The 24,635-nt window shown below is 35.9% G+C and overlaps 1 protein-coding gene across 1 annotated transcript in view; it reads right to left on the bottom strand.

The window, feature by feature from the left end:
* The window catches only part of LOC121818338 (uncharacterized), a 249,146-nt gene extending 234,198 nt beyond the window's left edge, over positions 1–14,948 (bottom strand). The window contains exon 1 of the mRNA XM_060407856.1: positions 14,404–14,948. Within this exon, the coding sequence (XP_060263839.1) occupies positions 14,404–14,580 (177 nt within the window). The 5' untranslated portion in view covers positions 14,581–14,948. The remainder of the gene's footprint in view (positions 1–14,403) is intronic.
* Between the last annotated feature and the right edge of the window lie 9,687 nt (positions 14,949–24,635).

Genomic DNA, 24,635 nt, shown 5'->3' with positions numbered 1-24,635 from the left:
TTATGGTATATGCCACCTGATGCAAAGAGCTGATTCACTGGAAAAAATCCTGATGCTGGGAAAGATTGAAGGCAAAAGTAGAAGGGGGTGGCAGAGGATGATATGGTTAGATAGCATTAATGACTAAATGGACATTAATTTGAGTAAACTCCAGGAGACAGCAGAGGTAGAGGAGTTAGGCCTGCACAGTTCATGGAGTGGTAAAGAGTCAGAAACATCTTAGCAACTGAACAACAACAATACAAAGCAAAATGTCAGAACAGACAGGTTCAGGATTCTGTCTTCCAAAAGAAGCATTTAAAATGTGCAGAAATTGTGAAAACCAATATTTTCAGAACTATGAAAGCAATTAAATGTTTAAGACAACTCGACAAATGTTGAATAAATATAAAGGCAATTTTCAACTTATAAAAAAATGTGTGAGTTTTAATGTATTTGTCCCACTGCTTCCTTAGTTTAGCAGCAGACCTAAAGACAGTAATCTGTGTTCCAAATATGAGATCCTGGTTCCTAGTTTCAGAGGGAACAGAGCAGATTCTAATCGTAAACTACTTTGTATATCTCTTCTAAAACTGTATGGGGTCTACCTGAAGAACTAATAGAAGTTATTCATCTCCAATTTGAAAACTTAGAACTGATTCAGGCTGGAAAAGTGGCAGGCATTGCTCAATAATATTTTAAATGTGAAGAAAAAAACTGCAAACACCTGGGGGAAAAGATTACTTTTGAGACATACAATAGTCCATCTAGAATGTGGATGGAAAATCTGAGTAAAGTTTCTTTAGGAACTAACACTTTCAAATTACCCATGTACACAGGTGAATTTAGAAAGTGACAAGCATTCCCAGGACAAGCCAGATTCTCTGAAAAAAAATCTGAGAACACATGTAAGTTTTCTCCTTGAGTTGTACTCTTGTTCTAGCGGAAACCTAGCTGTGTGTTGAACAGTCACAGCACAGAGCTATCTGCAAAGAATCGGGAAGAGGTGGATTTTTGTTGTTCTATTTTTAGCTCTTAGTGTTCAGGAAGTCTGTCAAAACACTAGGTGAACACAAGCTACATGAATATATACTTCAATGGCAACATAGGAAGAATATAGCACTAGTAAAAATAATTTGAAAAATTCACTATACAAATAGAGAACAACAGACTTAAGCAATAAAATAAAAATAGCAAACCCTGGTAAAGAAGAGTCTGATTCCAAAATTACCTACATTAGGACACCCAAATGTCCACTTTCCTGAAAACAAATAATAAAGCTTTCAAAGAAACAGATAAGTATTGTACACTCAAAGGAATAAAATAAATTTATAGAAACCATCCCTGAGAAAACCCAAACATTCAACTTATTAACTAAGGACTTTCAAACAATCTTCTTATATACATGCAAAAAGTTAAAAGAAAATATTGACAAAAACTAAAAGAAATCAGAAAAAAGTATATATGCAAGAAAATAAGAATATTAAAAAAATAGAAATTATAAAAGGGAAGAAAGAAATTCTGGAGCTGAAATGCAAAATAACTGAGTGAAGAATTCATCAATGTGGTTTAACAACAGATTTGACCAGGTAGAAGAAATAATCAGTAAGCTTGAATATAGACAAATGTATACAATAATAAAATCTATTTGAAACCTAAGTTACTGGACACGAAACGAATAAAGATGTTTGTGGTATCAATATCATAAAAGGGAAACTAAGCAATGGAGAAGTGGTTGACATATGCAATTGAAGTTAAATTGGTATTAATTCAAATTAGATTGTCTTAACCTTGGATGTGAGAGTTGGACTGTGAAGAAAGCTGAGCACCAAAAAATTGATGCTTTTGAACTGTGGTGTTGGAGAAGACATTTGACAGTCCCTTGGACTGCAAGGAGATCCAACCAGTTCATTCTGACAGAGATCAGTCCTGGGTGTTCATTGGAAGGAATGATGCTAAAACTGAAAATCCAATACTTTGGCCACCTAATGCGAAGAGCTGACTCATTTAGAAAGACCCTAATGCTGGGAAAGATTGAAGGCAGGAGGAGAAGGGGATGACAGAGGATGAGATGGCTTGATGGCATCACTGACTCAATGGACATGAGTTTGGGTAAACTCTGGGAGTTGATGATGGACAGGGAGGCCTGGCGTGCTGTGATTCATGGGGTCACAAAGAATCGGACATGACTGAGTGACTGAACTGACTGAACTTTAAGATATATACAATTCAAATGATAACCATAATGTAAATATCTCATATCTATAAAATGAAGTGAGAAGGAAAGAAAACATAAGTAAATACAAAAGAAGTTAATAATGAAGGAAATGATAGAAAATCTCTAGGACATACAAAAAAAGCAGCAAAATAGGAGAAGTAAGCCCTTATTTATAATTAATTACTTTAAATATAAATAGATTAAATATTATTGTGAAAAGGCAGAGATTGGTAGAATACATGAAAAGAACTTTTAGGTCAAAAGCTGTTATAAAAGGCAAAGAAGGATATTATATATTGATAAAATGCTGAATTCACCAAGAAGACATAAGTATTATGTATATATACACACATACACACACACACACACACTGAACAACAGATCCCCAAAATAAATGAAAAAAAAGCACTGACAAGATTGAAGGGTGAGATAGTTCAACAATAATAGCCGGATACTTCAACATTCTACTTTTAATAATGGATGAGGCATCTACACACAAAATATATAAAGAATGAGAGCACTTGAAGAAAAATATAAACCAATTAGACCTAATAGACATATAAAGAACATGCTACCCAACAACAGCAAAGTACACAGTCTTCTCAGGTGCACATGGTAATCAGCAACAGACAGAAAACCAGAAAATTTACAAATATATGGAAATTAAACCACACACTCTTAAACAAGAAATAGATCCTAGTAAGACTCATAAGGGAAACTACAAAATATTTGGAGACAAATAAAAACACTACATATGAAAATTTAAGTGATGTAGTGAAGACAATGATCAGAGTAATAATTATGTCCATAAATACCTATAACAAAAGAAAATATATTACAAATCAATAATCTGACATAGCATCTTTAAGAACTAGAAAAAGAAGAGCAAACTAAACATAAAGCTACCAGAAGAAAATAATCAGAATTAGAGTGGACATAAGTAGAATAGGGAATAAAAAAACAATAGAGAACAAATGAAACTAAAAGTTGATTCTTTGAAAGGATCAATAAAGTTGACAAACATTTAGCTATGCTGATAAAGAATGAAAGAAGATAACTAAATCAGAAACAGAAGTGAGGACAGCATACAAATTTACTGAAAAAAGAGATAATAACAATTATATATAATTAATCCATAAACAATTCAGGGGTTAGGGCTGCTGCCCCTCCACACAGTTGAATATCCATGAATAATATTACAGCTGACCCTCTACATCTGCAGTTCCATATCCACGGATTCAAAGAACTGCAGTATTTATTTCTTGAAACAAAAAACCTGCATTACTAGTTTGCATTCCCACCAACAGTGTAGGAGGGTTCCCTTTTCTCCACACCCTCTCCAGCATTTATTGCTTGCAGATTTTTGGATCGCAGCCATTCTGACTGGTGTGAAGTGGTACCTCATTGTGGTTTTGATTTGCATTTCTCTAATAATGAGTGATGTTGAGCATCTTTTCATGTGTTTGTTAGCCATCCGTATGTCTTCTTTGGAGAAATGTCTATTTAGTTCTTTGGCCCATTTTTTGATTGGGTCGTTTATTTTTCTGGAGTTGAGCTGCAGAAGTTGCTTGTATATTTTTGAGATTAGTTGTTTGTCAGTTGCTTCATTTGCTATTATTTTCTCCCATTCAGATGGCTGTCTTTTCACCTTGCTTATATTTTCCTTTGTTGTGCAGAAGCTTTTAATTTTAATTAGATCCCATTTGTTTATTTTTGCTTTTATTTCCAGCATTCTGGGAGGTGGATCATAGAGGATCCTGCTATGATTTATGTCTGAGAGTGTTTTGCCTATGTTCTCCTCTAGGAGTTTTATAGTTTCTAGTACTAGTGGAGAACAGTGTGGAGATTCCTTAAAAAATTGCAAATAGAACTACCTTATGACCCAGCAATCCCACTTCTGGGCATACACACCGAGGAAACCAGAATTGAAAGAGACACATGTACCCCAATATTCATCGCAGCACTGTTTATAATAGCCAGGACATGGAAACAACCTAGATGTCCATCAGCAGATGAATGGATAAGAAAGCTGTGGTACATATACACAATGGAGTATTACTCAGCCGTTAAAAGAATTCATTTGAATCAGTTCTGATGAGATGGATGAAACTGGAGCCGATTATACAGAGTGAAGTAAGCCAGAAAGAAAAACACCAATACAGTATACTAACACATATATATGGAATTTAGGAAGATGGCAATGACGACCCTGTATGCAAGACAGGGAAAGAGACACAGATGTGTATAACGGACTTTTGGACACAGAGGGAGAGGGAGAGGGTGGGATGATTTGGGAGAATGACATTCTAACATGTATACTATCATGTGAATTGAATCGCCAGTCTATGTCTGACGCAGGATGCAGCATGCTTGGGGCTGGTGCATGGGGATGACCCAGAAGGATGTTATGGGGAGGGAGGTGGGAGGGGGGTTCATGTTTGGGAATGCATGTAAGAATTAAAGATTTTAAAATTTAAAAAATAAAAAAAAAACCTGCATTAGTGGACCTTGTAATTCAAAGATCAACTGAACAAACAAAATAACCTAAATAAGATCAAGTAATTTTTAGAAACATGAAAATTATCTAAACTGACTCAAAAAGAAATAGAAATATCAAAAGAATGATAACTAGAGAAGATTTGGAACCAGTAGGCAAAAGCCTCTGAACAAAGAAAAGTCAAAGGTTTAGATAGCTTCTCTGGTTAATTCTATAAAACTTAAGAATTAATACCAATCTTTCTCAAACTTTCAAAAAGTTGAAAAGGAGGGAACACTCCCAACTCATTCTATGGAGCCAGCATTACCCTTATATCAAGGACTAAAGATATCATAGTAATAAAACTGCAGGAAAAAAAAAAAGTCATACAGATGCAAAAACCCTTAACAAAATGCTAGCAAACATAATCTGAAAGCATAGTAGAATTATATGCATCATGAATAAACATGAGTTTCAAACTTCTGGAGATAGTGAAGGACAGAGATGCTTAGCATGCTGCAATCCATGGAGTCACAAAGAATCCAGATATGACTTAGTGACTGAACAACAACAATCATGAACAAATGGGATTCAACATAAGCAAATCAATCAATGCATTGATAATACACCACATTAACAGGATGCAGGGGAAAACTATAGATCATCACAATTGAATTAGACAGAGCATTTGACTAAATCCTACACCCTTTCATGATTGAAGCATTCAGAAAACTAGGAATAGCAGAGAACAACTTCAATATCATGTCTGTCTGTGTGCACTCAGTAATGTCCCAACTTATTGTGACACAGCCCTCCAGGCTCCTCTGCCCATGAAATTTCCCAGGCAAGAATGCCGGAGTGGTTTGCCATTTCCTACTCCACAGGATCTTCCTGACCCAAGGATCAAACCCTAGTCTTTTGCTACTACTGCATTGGCAGGCAGATTCTTTACCACTGGGCCACCTGAAATGCCATTTATGAAAAATCCACAGCTGACATTACACATAATGGCAAAAGACTGAAGTTTGTTGTCTTAGGATCCAGAATATAACAAAGATGCCTACATTCACCTACTCAGATTCTTACTTCTTTCACCTATGTTGAATGTTCCATTTAAAAATGACCAGAAGTTTTAGCCAGAGCCGTTAAACTTAAGAAGTAAAAGTCATCCACATTGGAAAAAAGGAAAAAAGTAATCATCAGATTACATGATCCAATATATAAAAAATCTAAAGAATCCAGAATAAAATTATATAATGAAATTTTAAAAATTAAGGAAAGTTACAGGATTCATGATCAACATTCAAAAATCAGATTTATTTCACCAGCAATGAACAATTTGAAAAGGAAATTAAGAAATTACATTGCAATAATATCTAAAAGAACCAAATTTCTACACATTTTTAATTAATTAATTAATTTTAATCAGAGACTAACTACTTTACAATATTGTAGTGGTTTTTGCCATACATTGACATGAATCAGCCATCGGTATACATGTGTTCCCCATCCTGAAACCCTCTCTCATCTCCCTCCCTATCCCATCCCTCAGTATCATCCCAGTGCACCAGCTCCGAGCACCCTGTCTCATGCATCGAACCTGGGCTGGTGATCTGTTTCACATATGGTAATATACATGTTTCAATGCTATTCTCTCAAATCATCTCATGCTCGCCTTCTCCCAGAGGCCAAAAGACTGTTCTTTACATCCATGTCTCTTTTGCTGTCTCACATATAGGGTCATCGTTACCATCTTTCTAAATTCCATATATATGTGTTAGTATACTGTATTGGTGTTTTTCTTTCTGACTTACTTCACTCTAGATAATAGGCTCCTGTCTCATCCACCTCATTAGAACTGATTCAAATGCATTCTTTTTAACAGCTGAGTAATATTGCATTGTGTATATGTACCACAGCTTTTTTTCCATTCGTCTGCTGATGGACATTTAGGTTTTGTCCTAGCTATTGTAAACAATGCTGCAATGAACATTGGGGTACACGTGTCTCTTTCAATTCTGGTTTCCTCGGTGTATATGCCAAGCATTGGGATTGCTGGGTCATATGGCAGTTCTATTTCATTTTTAAGGATTCCCATACTGTTCTCCATAGTGGCTGGACAAGTTTGCCTTCCCACCAACAGTATAAGAGGGTTCCCTTTTCTCTGCACCTCTTCAGCATTTATTGTTTGTAGACTTTATGATAGCAGCCAATCTGACTGGTGTGAGATGGTGCCTCAGTGTAGTTTTGATTTGCATTTCTCTGATAATGAGTGATGTTGAACATCTTTTCATGTGTTTGTTAGCTATCTGTATGTCTTTGGAAAATTTCTGTTTAGTTCTTTGGCCCATTTTTTTATTGGGTCGTTTATTTTTCTGGAATTGAGCTGCAGGAGCTGCTTGCATACAAATTTAATCAAAGAAGTGAAAGATTTTTAAATTGAAAAGTACAAAACATGGTTGAAAAAATTAAAGACCTCAGTAAATAGAAAATCATCCATGCTGATAGGTTCCCTTTTTGATGTTTATTATTTCCTTACTTCTACTAACTTATGGCTTTATTTGTTTTCCTTTTTTAAGTCTCTTTAGGTGTAAGGTTAGATTATTTATTTGAGATTTTTCTAGTTCCTTGGGGTAGGATTATATTGCTATGAACTTCCTTCTTAGATTTGCCTTAAAAAGAAACAACTTTTAATTAGAAGATCATTAATTTACAGTGCTGTGTTGGTTTCTGCTGTAAAACAATGTGAATCAGTCATAAGTATACATATATACACTCCTTCTTGAACCTCCATCTCACACCTCTAGGTCATCACAGAGCACAAGGCTGAGCTCCCTGTATTATATAGAAACTTTTCACTACCTATATATATTACACATTGTAATGTAGATATTTCAACACTACTCTCTCCATTCATCCCACCCTCTCCTTTCCTTGCTGTTTCTGCATGTTTATTCTTTACATTTGTGTCTCTATTCCTGCCCTGCAAATAGGTTTTCTGGGACCATTTTTCTAGATCCACAGACATGAATTAATATGTGATATTTATTTTTCTCTTTCTGACTTACTTAGTTCTGAATTTTGAGTTTGTTGAACTGAGGTGGATGAATCTCTTATGTAGACCTGCTTTTGCTGCATACCATAGATTTTTGAATATAATATTTTTGCTTTTATTTGTTTCTATGTATTTTTTAATTTCTCTTTTAATTTCTTCATTGATCCACTGGTTGTTCAATAGCATGTTGTTTTGTCTTCATTTTCAGTTATTTTTTCCAGTTTCCTCTTGTAATTGATTTTTAATTTCATATCACTATGATCAGAAAAGATGCCTAGTGTTTTCAACCTTCCTGAGTTTATTGAGATTTGTTTTAAAGGCTAATGTGTTACCTATCCCTTAGAATGTTCCATGTGTACTTGAGAAGAATGGGTATTCTATTGCTTTTACATGGAGTGTTTTGTATATATCCATCAAGTTCATTTGCCCTAATGTGTTGTTTACGGATTATGTTTCCTTATTGATTTCTGTCTGGATGATGCATTCATTGATGTAAGTGGGATGTCAATGTCTCCTACAACTCTTGTGTTCCTGTTAATTTCTCCTTTTAGGTCTGTTAATATTTCTTTGTATATTTTAGTGTTTTTATGTTGGGTTATATATATTACAGGTATTATATTTTCCTGGTTGATTGATCCCTTTATTAATTTGCAATGTCCTTCTTTGTCTTTTATCCATGTTCACAGATTGGAAGACATAACACTAAGATGCCAATGCAGCTCAAAGTGATCTACATATTAAATGTAAACTCTATCAAAATTCCAAATACCTATTTTGAGGAAGTGGAAAAAGAGATCCTTAGACATATATAAAATTACAAGGGCACAATAATAACCAAGAAAATCTTGAAAAAGAAGAATGAACTGAAAAATTTGCACTTCTTTATTTCAAAACTTAAACTATTGTGGTAATCAAACTAGCAGGCTACTGGCATATAGATAGATGTAGGCCAATGGAATAGAGTTGACAGTCTAGAAGTAAATACATAAATCTATGATCAGTTGGTTTCCAAAAACAGTGCCAAGTTCATCAGGAAAGGAGAGTTGTTGTTGTTGTTGTTTCCAAGAAATGGTTCCAAAGAATTAAGTTGTATCCCTACCTTACATGGGTCTTCCCTGGTATCTCAGCTGGTAATGAAATTGTCTGCAATGCAGGAGACCCCAGTTCAATTCCTGGGTCAGAAAGATTCCCTGGAGAAGGAATAGGCTACTGTCTCCAGTATTCTTGGGCTTCCCTGGTGGCTCAGATGGTAAAGAATCCACCTGCAATGCAGGAGACCTATGTTCGATCCCTGGGTTGGGAACATTCCCCGGAGGGGGACATGGCAACTGACTCTAGCATTCTTGCCTAGAGAATCCCCATGGACAGAGAAGTGCAGAGTCAGATATGACTGAGTAACTAAGCACAGCCCAGCTACCTTACACAATATACAAACATTAAATCAAAGTGACTCAATAACGTAAATATAACAGCTAAAAACATTAAATCCTTAGAAGATAACATGGGGTAAACTTTCACAAGTTGAATTTGGTACTGGATTCTTGGATGCCAAATGCATGAGAAAGAAAAGAAAAAGAAAAATACATAAGGTGGACTTCATCAAAATGAATGTGAATCAAAAAATATTATCAAAAACTGAAAGACTACAGAACTGGAGAGGATATTTTCAATTCATATATCTGATAAGGATTTAGCATCAAGAATATATAAAGAATATATGCAACTCAGCAACAAAAAGACAAACAACATAATTTTAAAATGTGTAAAGAATATGAGCAGACATTTCTCCAAAGAATATATAAAAATTGTCAATAAAGTCAAAAAAACTGAAAATCAAAGCTACCTTGACTTGCCAATTTATACATTCTAGGTTAGCTGTAATAAAATGGAAAGCATCAATAGCTAAAAAGGATGTAGAAAAACTGGAATCATTGTACATTGCTGATGGGAATGTAAAATTATACAGATACAATGAAAAACAGTTTGGTAGTCTCACATGACAGAGAAAGTCCACACCTTAGGTATCTTCCCCCCAAAAAAAAAATTAAAAATAAGCATTCAGATACATGTATGTAAATGTTCACTGGAGTATTATCACCAGTAGCAAAAAGGGGGATACAACCCAAATGTCTACAAACAGAAGAAATAATAAACAAAATGTGGTATATCTATAATGAAGTATTAGCCATAAAAGGAATGAAATTGTAAGATATGCTATAAAATAGATGAACCTTAAAAACATGATTCTAGTTAAAAATAAGTAGGGTCTGGGATGCCAAGAGAAGTGCACACAAGCCTCCAAGGTGAAGAGAGCAGGCCTAGAGTTCCAAGAGAAGCACACACAAGCCTCCATGGTGTAGAGGGTAGGCCTGGGATGCCAAGAGAAGTGAACATGAGTCTCCATGAAGGAGAGGGCAGGGTCAGGGAGTTAAGAGAAGCACCACAGAAGCCTCCACCTAGCAAGCTTTGCCCTGCAGCACAGGGAAGGACCAGGGGACTGAAGCTCCTGCAAAGGTTCCAGGGAAAAGTAGGGGGCTGGCAGCAGTGAAGATGTGCTGAGAGGGCCACTTTAATGCGACTGGGAAAATAGATGTATCTAACACTGCCAAAACAGAGGGATGCCCAAAGTCATACGGAACCCATTGTTGTTACTGTTCAGTCACACAGTCAGTCCTGGATGGCTTCCCTGCCACTCACTATCTCCTGGAGTTTTCTCAAACTCATGTCCATTCAGTCAGTGATGCCATCCAACCACCTCATCCTCTGTCATCCCATTCTCCTCCTGCCTTTAATCTTTCCCACCATCAGGGTCTTTTAAAAATGAGTCATCTCTTTGCTCCAGGTGGCCAAATTATTGGAACTTCAGCTTCAGCATTAGTTCTTCCAATGAGTATTCAGGACTGATTTGCTTTAGGATTAGACTGGTTTGATCTCCTTTCACTCCAAGGAACTCTCAAGAGTCTCCTCTAACACCACAGTTCAAAAGCCTCAATTCTTTGATGCTCAGCTTTCTTAATGGTCCAAATCTCACATCCATACATGACCATTGTAAAACCCATAGCTTTGACTATACAGATCTTTGTTGGCAAAGTAATTTCTCTTCATTTTAATACACTAAGTTAGTCATAGCTTTTCTTCCAAGGAGCAAGCATCTTTTCATTTCATGGCTGAGCCCACAGACAATCCAAAACTTACTACTGGACACTGTACTGCCTTTCAGAGAGACAAGATCCAGCTCCATCAGCGAGAACACAGGAACAAATCCCTTCAACCAGGAAACAGTCACAGGACACTAATCAGACCCTATCCACAGAGGCAGACTCCACAACTAAGAAGAAATATGACCTTCAGAATTTTTTTCCTTGTTCTTTTGAATCATATTGTTTATTTCCCCAATATAGTTTATATTAGACTTTTGTGGGGCGGTGGATTGTTCCTCATTTTTTTCTTGCTAAATTTTTTTTAATGTTTGTTGGTTACTTTGTCATTTTTTTTAAAATTTTGGTTTTCTGCTCTTCTGATGTTTTTCTTATTGTTCTTTCCCTGCTATAGCTATTCCTTAATATATACAAATATTTTTCAATAGTCTATTTATCTTTGCTTTTCTTTTTCTGTTTACCTTTTCTTCCACCTCTTTCTTTCTCTTTTCTCTCCCTTCTCTGTTTTTTTTTAATCCTCATGCTTACTTTATTCCACCATGTATGTTACATTGTTATGTTTTCTTTATTTTCTTTATATAGTCCCCAGCTGGCACTCTACTTGAGCTCAGTTTTCTGGATTGAGTATTAGTTAACTATGCTTTGGAATACTTTGGTTATATTTGTGACTGTGTAGGGTTGTGTATATGTCCCATCATTTTTGTAATTACCTGCCTGATCTTGTATTTAGCATTTATCTGGGTTTGTCTTTTATTTCATGATATATTTTGCTTTTTTCTCTTGATGTGTTTGCTTTTAAACCATTTTAGTTCAGTTCAGTCACTCTGTTGTGTCCGACTCTTTGTGACCCCATGAATCACATTAACCCCATAACAAATGATGTATGGAGTCTCAGTTCCCCATCCAAAGATCAGGTTTGAATCATTGATATGGGAGCGTTGAGTCCAGGATTCAAGATTGCCAGAGAACTATTAACTCCAGTGGATATCAATTTCTGAGAACTTCCATGAAGGCCTACATCTGTATACAAAGCCTGATATCACTCAACTGCCAATGACATCCACTGCAGGACACTTTACCCCCCCCCCCCCCAAAAAAAAAAAGCAAGAGAAATACACACACACACACACACACACACACACACACACACACACACACACACAAATAATTAGCAGAAAGGATTCCCACAGACATTCCAAAATATACTACGTCACATAGCCCTGACTATCAGAGGGAAAAAAAAAAAAAACCTCACCTCCTCCCACTGGAACACAGGCACAAGTCACCCCTAACAAGAAGTTAACACAAACCACTGAATCAACCTTTCTAAATGAGGGCAAAAACCAAAAGGAATATGGAATCAACACTGAAAGTTGGGAAAAGGAGACCTCAAAAGGAGTAAGTTAGGGAAAAATAATGAAAAGATAGAGAGATATGTAAAAAATGAAAGAACGAAGTCAAGTAAGTGAAGAGGAAATAAGCAAACTACTTGAAAAAGAATTAAGAATAATGATAGTAAAGACGTTTCAAAGCCTTGACAACAGAATGGAGAAAATACAAGAAACAATTGACAACAGAAGGGAGAAAATACAAGAAACAATTAATAAAATTAACAAGGACATAGAAGAAATAAAGAATAAACAAAGATGAATAACACAATTACTAAAATCAAAAATACTTTAGAAAGAACCAATAGTACAATAACCGAAGAACATATAAGTGAACTGGAAGATAGAATGGTGGAAATAACTGCTGAAGAGCAGAATAAAAGAGAAAGAATGAAAAGAAATGTGTATAGCCTCGTAGATATCTGCAATAATATTAAACACACCAACATTTGAGTTATAGGGATCAAGAGGAAGAAGAGAAAAATAAAGGCACTGAGAAATGGTTTGAAGAAACTATACTTGAAAATTTCCCCAACATGGGAAAAGAAACAGTCAATCAAGACCAAAAAGCAAAGAGAGTCCCATACAGGATAAATTGAAGGAGCAACATGTTGAGATACATACTAATCAAGCTAACAGAAATTAAATACAAACAAAGAATATTAAAAGCAGCAAGAGAAAAGCAACAAGTAAAATACAAGGGAAAATCCATATGACTGACAGCAGCCCTTTCATCAGAAATCTTGCAGACTAGGAGAGAATACAATATATTTAAAGTACTGAAAGGAAAAAAAAAATCTATAACCAAGATTACTCTACCAAGGAAGGATCTCATTCCAAATTGACAGAGAAATCAAAGTGTTACAGATAATCAAAAGATAAGAGAATTTAGCACCATCAAACCAGCTTTACAACAAATACTAAACGAAGTTATAAAAGCAGCAAACACAAGTGAAAGGAAAGACCTACAAAAACAAATCCAAAACAATTAAGAAAATGCCAATAGAAACATATACATCAGTAATTGCTTTAAATGTAAACTGACATCAGTTTACATGCTCCAACCAAAACATACAGACTGGTTAAGTGAATACAAAATCAAGACCCATATATATTCTGCCTACAAGAGACCCACTTCAGACCTAGAGACACATACAGTTTGAAAGTGAAAGGATGGAAAAGGATATGCTATGCAAATAGAAATCCAAAGAAAGCTAGAGTGGCAATACTCATTTCAGAAAAAATAGACTTTAAAATAAAGAGTATTACAAGAGATAAAGAATGATGATACATAATGATCAAAGGATAAATTCAAGAAAACAAAACAATTTTAAATATTTATGCACCCAATAATAGCCAGGACATGGAAACAACCTAGATGTCCATCAGCAGATGAATGGATAAGAAAGCTGTGGTACATATACACAATGGAGTATTACTCAGCAGTTAAAAAGAATTCATTTGAATCAGTTCTGATGAGATGGATGAAACTGGAGCCGATTATACAGAGTGAAGTAAGCCAGAAAGAAAAACACCAATACAGTATACTAACACATATATATGGAATTTAGGAAGATGGCAATGACGACCCTGTATGCAAGACAGGGAAAGAGACACAGATGTGCATAACGGACTTTTGGACTCAGAGGGAGAGGGAGAGGGTGGGATGATTTGGGAGAATGACATTCTAACATGTATACTATCATGTGAATTGAATCGCCAGTCTATGTCTGACGCAGGATGCAGCATGCTTGGGGCTGGTGCATGGGGATGACCCAGAAAGATGTTATGGGGAGGGGAGGTGGGAGGGGGGTTCATGTTTGGGAATGCATGTAAGAATTAAAGATTTTAAAATTTAAAAAATAAAAAACTAAAATAAAAAAAAATAATAAAAGGTGAAAGTTCAAAAAAAATAAAAAAAAATAAAATAAAATTAATATTGCCCCAAAAAATAAATAAATAAATAAATATTTATGCACCCAATATACGTGCACCTCAATATATAAGGCAAACACTAACAGACATAGAAGATAAAATCGACAGTAACAAAATAATAGAAGGAGAATTCAACACCCCACTTATACCAATGGTCAGAACATTAAAACAGAAAACAATAAGCAAATACAAACCTTAAATGAAACATTAGACCAAATGGACCTATTTGATATCTTAAGGAATTTCCATCCAAATGTAGAACAATATACTTTCTTCTCAAGTGCACACAGAACATTCTCCAGGATAGACCACATCTTGGGCCACAAATCAAGCCTCAGTAAATTTAAGAAAATTGAAATCATATTAAGCATCTTCTCTGACGACAATGCTATGGGACCAGATATCAATTACAGAAAAAAAAAAAAACCCTGCAAAAAAACACAAACACATGGAGATTAAACAATACATTTCTAAATAATGAAGAGGTTACTGAAGAAATAAGAAGGGAAATCAAAACATTCCCAGACACAAAGGCAACAAAAACACAATGACCCAAAATCTATGGGATGCAGCAAAACCAGTTCTAAGAGGGAAGTTTATAGCAATACAATCCTACCTCAGGAAACAAAAGAACATTGAACAGACAACCTAACTCTACACCTGAAGCAGCTGTAAAAAGAAAAAAAAAAAAAGGTTAGTAGAAGGAAAGAAACCATAAAGATCAGAGCAGAAATAAATGAAAAAGAAGGAAACAATAGTAAAATTAATAAAACTAAAAGCTGGTCCTTTGAGAAGATAAACAAAATTGACAAACCATTATCCAGATTCATCAATAAAATAGGGAGAAAATCAAATCAATGAAATTAGGAATGAAAAAGGTGAGGTTACAACAGACAATGCAGAAATACGAATGATAATAACAGACTATTATGAGCAACGTATGCTAATAAAAAGGACAACCTAGAGTAAATGGACAGATTGTTAGAAAAGTTCAACCTTCCAAGACTGAACCAGGAAGAAATAGAAATTACGAACAAGCCAATTACAAACATTGAAATTGAAACTGTGATCAAAAGGCTCCTAAAAAACAAAAGCCCAGAAATTTTTTACCTGTGGCTTCACAGGTAAATTCTATCAAACATTTGGAGAAGTACTAATGCCTATCCTTCTGAAAATCTTCCAAAAAATTGGAGAGAAAGGAATACTTTCAGACTAATTCTACAAGGCCACAAACACCCTGATACCAAAGCCAGACAAATGCATCACAAAAAAGAAAGTTACAGGCCAATATCACTGATGAACATAGATACAAAAATTTTCAACAAAATTCTAGCAAAAAGAATTCAATACCACATTAAAAAGCTTATATGCCATTATCAAGACAGTTTATCCTAGGGATGCAATGATTATTGAATAAATATAAACCAATCAATGTCATACACCATATTAACAAATTGAAAATAAAAAAACAATATGATAATTTCAATAAATGCAAAAAACTTATTGACAAAATACAACACCCATTTATGATAAAAGCACTTCAACAAGTGGGCATAGAAGGAAACTACCTTATCATAGTAAAGGCCACATGCAAAAAACACACAACAAACATTATTCTCAATGGTGAGAAGCTGCAAGTATTCTCTCTAAGGCCAGGAGCAAGACAAAGGTGCCTACTCTCATCACTATTATTCAACATAGTTTTGGGAGTCCTACCTAGCTATAGCAATCATAGAAGAGAAATAAATAAAATGAATCTAGATTAGAAAGGAAGAAGTAAAACTCTCACTATTTGCAGATGGCATCAAACTATACATAGAAAACCCTAAAGGTACTATCAGAAAATTACTAGAACTAATTAGTGAACTTAGTAAAGTCACAGGATACAAACTCAATACATATAAATCACTTGCATTCTTATATAATAACAGTGAAAAATCAGAAAGAGAAATTAAGGAATCAATCCAATTTATTACCAAAACAAAAAGAATAAAATATCTAGGAATTGTGGCTCAGACAGTAAAGCGTCTGCCAACAGTGCGGGAGACCAGTGTTCAATCCCTGGGTCGGGAAGTTCCCCTGGAGAAGGAAATGGCAACCCACTCCAGTATTCTTGCCTGGAAAATCCCATGGATGAAGGAGTCCGGTAGGCTACAGTCCATGAGGTCGGAAAGAGTCAGACACGACTGAGTGACTTCACTTCACTTCACTTTAAACCTCCCTAAGGAGACAAGAAAGCTATATACAGAAAACTGTAAGAAACATTGATGAAATAAATCAAAGACAACATAAACAGATGGAGGGATATTCCATGCTCCTTAGTTAGAAGAGTCAATCCTGTGAAAATGACTGTAGTACCAAAAGCAATCTACAGATTGAATGCAATCTCTATCAAATTACCAATTGTATTTTTCACAGAAGTAGAACAAAAGTTTTCACAATTCGTACATAAACAGAAAACACCCTGAAGAGCCAACACAGTCTTGAGAAATAATGGAGCTGGAAGAATCAACGTACATGATTCCTGACCATACTACAAAGCTACAGTCACCAAGGCAGTATGTTACTGGCAGAAAAACAGAGGTATAGGCCAGTGGAACAAGAAAGTCCAGAGATAAACCTACAGGCATATAGGCACCTTATCTTAGACAAAGGAGACAAAAAAAAAAAAAAATCAGAAAAAGTAGTCTCTTTGATAAGTGGTGCTGGAAGAACTGGATAACTTTGTGCAAAAGAATGAAATTATAACACTTCCTAACACTATATACAAACATAAACTCTAAGTGGATTAAAGATCTAAATGTAAGACCAGAAACTATAAAATTCTTAGAAGTGAGCATAGGCAGAACACTGTATGACATAAATCACAGCAAGATCCTTTATGACCCATCTCCTATAATAAGGAAGGCAAATAAAAAAAATAATAAGTTGGACCTAATTAAATTAAAAAGCAGAGACATTACTATGCCGAGAAAGGTCCATCTATTCAAAGCTATGCTTTTTCCAGTAGTTATGTATGGATGAGATAGTTGGATTATAAAGAAAATTGAGTGCAAAAAAATTGATGCTTTTCAACTGTGGTGATGGAGAAAACACTTGCGAGTCCCTTGGACTGCAAGGACATCCAACCAGTCCATCCTAAAGGAAATCAGTCCTCAATATTCATTGGAAGGACTGATGAAGCTGAAACTTCAATACTTTGGCCACTTGATGCAAAGAACTGACTCATTTGAAAAGACCCTGATGCTGGGAAAGATTGAAGTCAGAAGGAGAAGGTGATGACAGAGGATGAGATGGTTGGATGGCATCACCAACTCAATGGACATGAGTTTGAGTAATCCCTGGGAGGTGGTGATGGATAGCCTGGTGTGCTGCAGTCCATGGGGTTGCAGAGTGAGACACGACTGAGTGACTGAACTGAACTCAATTAAAGTAAAAATTTTTTGCACAGCAAAGGAAACTACAAACAAAGTGAAAAGATCAGAATGGGAGTAAATAAGAGCAAATGAAACAACTGACAAAGGATTAATTTCCAAAATATTCAAGCAGTTCATACAAATCAATACCAGAAAAACAAACAACACAACCAAGAAGTGGGCAAAAGACTTAAACAGACATTTCTCCAAAGACGACATACAGATGGCTAACAAACAGATGAAGAAATTCTCAACATCACTTGTTATTCAGTTCAGTTCAGCTCAGTCACTCAGTCGTGTCCGACTCTTTGCAACCCCATGAATCGCAGCACATCAGGCCTCCCTGTCCATTACCAACTCCTTGAGTTCACCCAAACTCATGTGCATAGAGTTGGAGATGCCATCTCATCCTCTGTCATCCTCTTCTCCTCCTGCTCCCAATCCCTCCTAGCATCGGGGTCTTTTCCAATGAGTCAACTCTTTGCATGAGGTGGCCAAAGTATTGGAGTTTCAGCCTCAGCATCAGTCCTTCCAATGAACACCCTAGACTGGTCTCATTTAGGATGGACTGGTTGGATCTCCTTGCAGGCCAAGGGACTCGCAAGAGTCTTCTCTAACTCCACAGTTCAAAAGCATCAATTCTTTAGCACACAGCTTTCTTCACAGTCCAACTCTCACAGGAACAACCATAGCCTTGACTAGAAAGACCTTTGTTGGCAAAGTAATATCTCTGCTTTTTAATATGCTATCTACATTGGTCATAACTTTCCTTCCAAGGAGTAAGCGTCTTCTAATTTCATGGCTGCAATCACCATCTGCAGTGATTTTGGAGTCCAAAAGAGTAAAGTCTGACACTGTTTCCACCGTTTCCCCATCTATTTCCCATGAAGTGATGGGACCTGATGCCATGATCTTAGTTTTCTCAATGTTGAGCTTTAAGCCAACTTTTTCACTCTCCTCTTTCACTTTTATCAAGAGGATTTTTAGTTCTTCTTCACTTTCTGCCATAAGGGTGGTGTCATCTGCATATGTGAGGTTATTGATATTTCTCCTGGCAATCTTGATTCCAGCTTCTGCTTCTTCCAGCCCAGCATTTCTCATGATGCACTCTGCATATAAGTTAAATAAGCAGGGTGACAATGTACAGCTTTGACATACTCATTATTACAGAATTACAAATTAAAACTTCGATGAGATACCACCTCACACCAGACAAAATGGCCATAATAAAAAAATCCACAAAAAACAAATGCTGGAGAGGGTGTGGAGAAAAATTAACCCTCCTACACTGCTGGTGCGAATGTCAATTCATACAGCCACAATGGAAAACATTATGGAGATTTCTTTAAAAACTAGGAATATGACCCAGCAATACCACTTAAATACCTGAAGAACATACCCTGAAGCATATGACCCAGCAATACCACTTAAATACCTGAAGAACATACCCTGAAGCATATTCTATACGAGGAATATACCCTGAAGAAACCAAAAGTGAAAAAGTCACATGTATCATAATAGTCACTGAAGCACTATTTACAATAGGTAAGACATGGATGTAACCTAGATGTCCATCAAAGGATGAATGGATAAAGAAACCGTGGTACATATATACAATGGAATGCTATTCAGTCATAAAAACACATTTGAGTCCTTTCTAATGATATGGTGTACCTAAAGCCTATTACACAGAATGAAGTAAGTAAAAAGGAATAAAACAAATATTGTATATTAATACATATATATGAAATTTATAAGGAAGGTACTGGTAAACCTCTTCACAGAGCAGTAATGGAGACACAGATGTAGAAGAACAGACTTATGGACAAAGGTGGGGGAGAAGATCAAGAGGTTGAGACAAACGGAGCGTGTAGCATGGATGCATATATACACTAACATATATATATATAAATAGCCAAAGGGAATTTGCTGTATGCCTCAGGGAACTCAAACTGAGGCTCTGTAATAACATAGAGGGGTGGGAATGTGTGGGAGTTGGGAGGGAGATTCAAGAGGGTGGGAACATATATACACCTATGGTTAATCCATGCTGAAGTATAACAGGAATCAAACCAATATTGTAAAGCAATCATCAATTAAAAATAAATTAAAATTAAAAATAAGCAAGACACAGGAGGATAGATATTATTTGGTTGCATTTATATTAAATGCCTAGAATAGACATCCACAGAAACAAAGTAGATTAGAAATTATCAGAAGTTCTGGGGTTGGAGTTATAGGGATTTACTCATAACTGGTATTGAGTATCTGTGTAAGGTAGTGAAAAATTTGTAAACAGATAGTGATTATAGTTGCACAACTTTAAGAACATAATTAGTGCCACTGAATTTTATACTTAAAATGGTTAAAATGACAAATCTTATGTTATATCATGACAACAAAAGATTCAAATTTACCCTGCTAACCTTTAATTTTTAAGAAACATATTTATTATCTAACCACTAAAACAAATGTACAACCTAATGTTTAAAATCCATACATGGTACTGGAAAAAACTAATCCAAGTGATAATGTTTGTATCTTATCCAATTAATAACATAAACAATGAAGGTATTATAATTAGGACATGCTAAACATCTGGAAAGCATAATGAAATCTTAAAGACATATTTCAACAACTCTGTCTCTATTATTAGGGTTATGTCTATTTGTCTTAAAAGAATAATTATTAGTATCCATAAACCAGATACTTAAAGATTATTCTGTTCACTGGACTGTTGTAAAAATAAAAAAGAAAAAAAAAAAGAAAAACTGAAATGTTCTTAAGCACAGAAAGTTATTTCTTTTTAAATAAGCAGACAACATGGAAAACAATATATAGCCTCATTTGGGGAAAATCAGTTGAATTAAAGAGTTATAAAAACAAAATAATAATTTCTTCCTATTTATCTTTAAATATATGTTCTAAATCATTCAGTATAAGAAACCTGTGGCAAGACTTTATAATAATAGTTAATAATCTGGTCTTCACTAAGGTAAAACTGTTTTTTTACTTCTACTTCTCTATGAAATGTACATATGACTGAAATTACTGGATGCACATAAGTATTTATAAAAAATCTTATCAGTATCAATATATTCCAGCCAACATTTATTTTTCATTGGTGTTCCAAATGTTTGGATATTTGGGATCATTTAGAGACTGATCAAATGGCCACATATTTCTGATAATGCTGCTTGAAATTTTTCTTTTTAAGATCTCTAGTGACAGAGCCATTCTACTTAGAATATGGTACATAGACAAAATAGACCATACAAATATAATAATTAAGATCTTGTGCACTCCCTATCAAGCTACCAATGGTATTTTTCAGAGAACTGGAACAAATAATTTCACAATTTCTATGGAAATATGAAAAACCTTGAATAGCCAAAGCAATCTTGAGAAAGAAGAGTGGAACTGGAGGAATCAACCTGCCTGACTTCAGGCTCTACTACAAAGTTACAGTCATCAAGACAGTATGGTACTGGCACAAAGACAGAAATATAGATCAATGGAACAAAGTAGAAAGCCCAGAGATACATCCACACACCTATGAAAACCTTATCATTGACAAAGGAGGCAAGACAATACAATGGAGAAAGGACAATCTCTTTAACAAGTGGTGCTGGGAAAACTGGTCAACCACTTATAAAAGAATGAAACTAGAACACTTTCTAACACCATACACAAAAATAAACTCAAAGTGGATTAAAGATCTAAATATAAGACCAGAGACTATACAAATCCTAGAGGAAAGCATAGGGAAAACACTCTCCGACATAAGCCATAGCAGGATCCCCTATGACCCGCCTCCTAGACTATTGGAAATAAAAGCAAAAATAAACAAATGGGACCTAATTAAAATTAAAAGCTTCTGTACAAGAAAGGAAATAAAGCAGGGTGAAAAGACAGCCTTCAGAATGGGTGAAAATAATAGTAAATGAAGCAACTGACAAAGAATCTCAAAAATATACAAGCAACTCCTGAAGCTCAATTCCAGAAAAATAAACGACCCAATCAAAAAGTGGGCCAAAGAACTACACAGAGATTTCTCCAAAGAAGACATATGGATGGCTAACAAACACATGAAAAGATGCTCAACATCACTCATTCTCAGAGAAATGGAAATCAAAACCACAAGGAGGTACCATTTCACGCCAGTCAGAATGGCTGCTATCCAAAAGTCAACAAGCAATAAATGCTGGAGAGGGTGTGGAGAAAAGAGAACCCTCTTAAACTTTTGGGGGAATGCAAACTAGTACAGCCACTATGGAGAACACTGTGGAAATTCCTTAAAAAACTAAATAGAATTGCCTTATGACCCAGCAATCCCACCGCTGGGCATACACACTGAGGAATTGAGAACTGAAAGAGACACGTGTACCCCAATGTTCATTGCAGCACTGTTTATAATAGCCAGGACATGGAAGCAACCTATATGTCCATCAGCAGATGAATGGCTAAGAAAGCTGTGGTACATATACACAATGGAGTATTACTTAGCCATTAAAAAGAATACATTTGAATCAGGTCTAATGAGGTGGATGAAACTGGAGCCTATTCTACAGAGTGAAGCTAAAAAGGAAAACACCAATACAGTATCAGTTCAGTTCAGTTCAGTCGCTCAGTCGTATCTGACTCTGAGACTCCATGAATCGCAGCACGCCAGGCCTCCCTGTCCATCACCAACTCCCAGAGTTCACTCAGGCTCACGTCCATCGAGTCAGTGATGCCATCTAGCCATCTCATCCTCGGTCGTCACCTTCTCCTTCCACCCCCAATCCCTCCCAGCATCAAAGTATTTTCCAATGAGTCAACTCTTCACATGAGGTGGCCAAAGTACTGCAGTTTCAGCTTTAGCATCATTCCTTCCAAAGAAATCCCAGGGTTGATCTCCTTCAGAATGGACTGGTTGGATCTCCTTGCAGTCCAAGGGACTCTCAAGAGTCTTCTCCAACACCACAGTTCAGACGCATCAATTCTTCGGTGCTCAGTCTTCTTCACAGTCCAACTCTCACATCCATACATGACCACAGGAAAAAACATAGCCTTGACTAGACAGACCTTAGTCGGCAAAGTAATATCTCTGCTTTTGAATATGCTATCTAGGTTGGTCATAACTTTTCTTCCAAGGAGCAAGCGTCTTTTAATTTCATGGCTGCAGTCACCATCTGCAGTGATTTTGGAGCCCAAAAAAATAAAGTCTGACACTGTTTCCACTGTTTCTCCATTTCCCATGGAGTGATGGGACCGGATGCCATGATCTTCGTTTTCTGAATGTTGAGCTTTAAACCAACTTTTTCACTCTCTGCTTTTACTTTCATCAAGAGGCTTTTCAGTTACTCTTCACTTTCTGCCATAAGGGTGGTGTCATCTGCATATCTGAGGTTATTGACATTTCTCCTGGCAATCTTGATTCTAGCTTGTGTTTCTTCCAGCCCAGCGTTTGTCATGATGTACTCTGCATATAAGTTAAATAAGCAGGGTGACAATGTACAGCCTTGACATACTCCTTTTCCTCTTTGGAACCAGTCTGTTGTTCCATGTCCAGTTCTAACTGTTGCTTCCTGACCTGCATACAGATTTCTCAAGAGGCAGGTCAGGTGGTCTGTATTCCCATCTCTTTCAGAATTTTCCACAGTTTATTGTGATCCACACAGTCAAAGGCTTTGCCGCATATATATGGAATTTAGAAAGAAGGTAACGTAACCCTGTATGCGAGACAGCAAAAGAGACACAGTTGTATAGAACAGACTTTTGGACTCTGTGGGAGAGGGAGAGGGTGGGATGATTTGGGAGAATCACATTGAAACATGCATATTATCATATGTGAAATGAATCGCCAGTCCAGTTTCAATGCATGATACAGGATGCCCAGGGCTGGTGCACTTGGACAACCCAGAGGAATGGGATGGGGAAGGATGTGGGGAAGGGGTTCAGGATGGGAACACATGTACACCTGTGGCGGATTCATATCGCTGTATAGCAAAAACAATATAATATTTTAAAGTAATTAGCCTCCAATTAAAATAAATAAATTAAAAAAAAAGAAAGCTGTGGTACATATACACAATGGACTATTACTCAGCCATTAAAAAGTATACATTTGAATCAGTTCTAATGAGGTGGATGAAACTGCAGCCTATTATACAGATTGAAGTAAGCCAGAAGGAAAAACACCAATACAGTATACTCATGCATATATATGGAATTTAGAAAGATGGTAATGATAACCCTGTATGCGAGACAGCAAAAGAGACACAGATGTATAGAACACTTTTGGACTCTGTGGGAGAGGGTGAGGGTGGGATGATATGGGAGAATGGCATTGAAACATTTAAATTATCACATGTGAAACGAATCACCAGTCCAGGTTTGATGCATGATACAGGATGCTTGGGGCTGGTACACTGGGATGACCCAGAGGGATGGGATGGGGAGGGAGGTGGGGGTGTGGTTCAGGATGGGGAACACATGGACACCCATGGCGGATTCATGTCAATGTATGCCAAAACCAATACAATATTGTAAAGTAAAATAAATAAAAAATAAAACTGCAATAATAAAGTGAAATACTGTCTTTTCACAAGAAAAAAAAGAACAATTAGGCAAAAAAATATATTTGTCTGATTGTGTCATAAAATCAAAATTCATAATTGAAAAAGTCAATAAAGTTTATCATATTAAAATACTAAAAAACAAAAAGATACAGTGGAAGTTCTCCTTTATGGGGCCAATAATATGGAAGTCAGAGAATAAAACTATTTAGTTCCTATATCATAAAACAGACTAAGAGGTATAAATTCACTTCACTATATTTCATCTGGGATGCCATGAAATAAATACATTTTGAGCTTTGTCTAAATGATGCAAAATATACCACAAAAAATAAAATGCATTTTATTTATTATAACTATTAAGGTCCTTGAAAATATGCACTGCTGATTTCACAGCAAAGATATTTCCCCTGGAGCCCCTACTACAGAGCAACAAAACATTTATTCATT

This window comes from Ovis aries, chromosome X (genome assembly GCF_016772045.2).
Source record: "Ovis aries strain OAR_USU_Benz2616 breed Rambouillet chromosome X, ARS-UI_Ramb_v3.0, whole genome shotgun sequence".
Lineage (NCBI taxonomy): Eukaryota > Metazoa > Chordata > Mammalia > Artiodactyla > Bovidae > Ovis > Ovis aries.
This window is presented reverse-complemented; position numbering and strand designations above follow the sequence as displayed.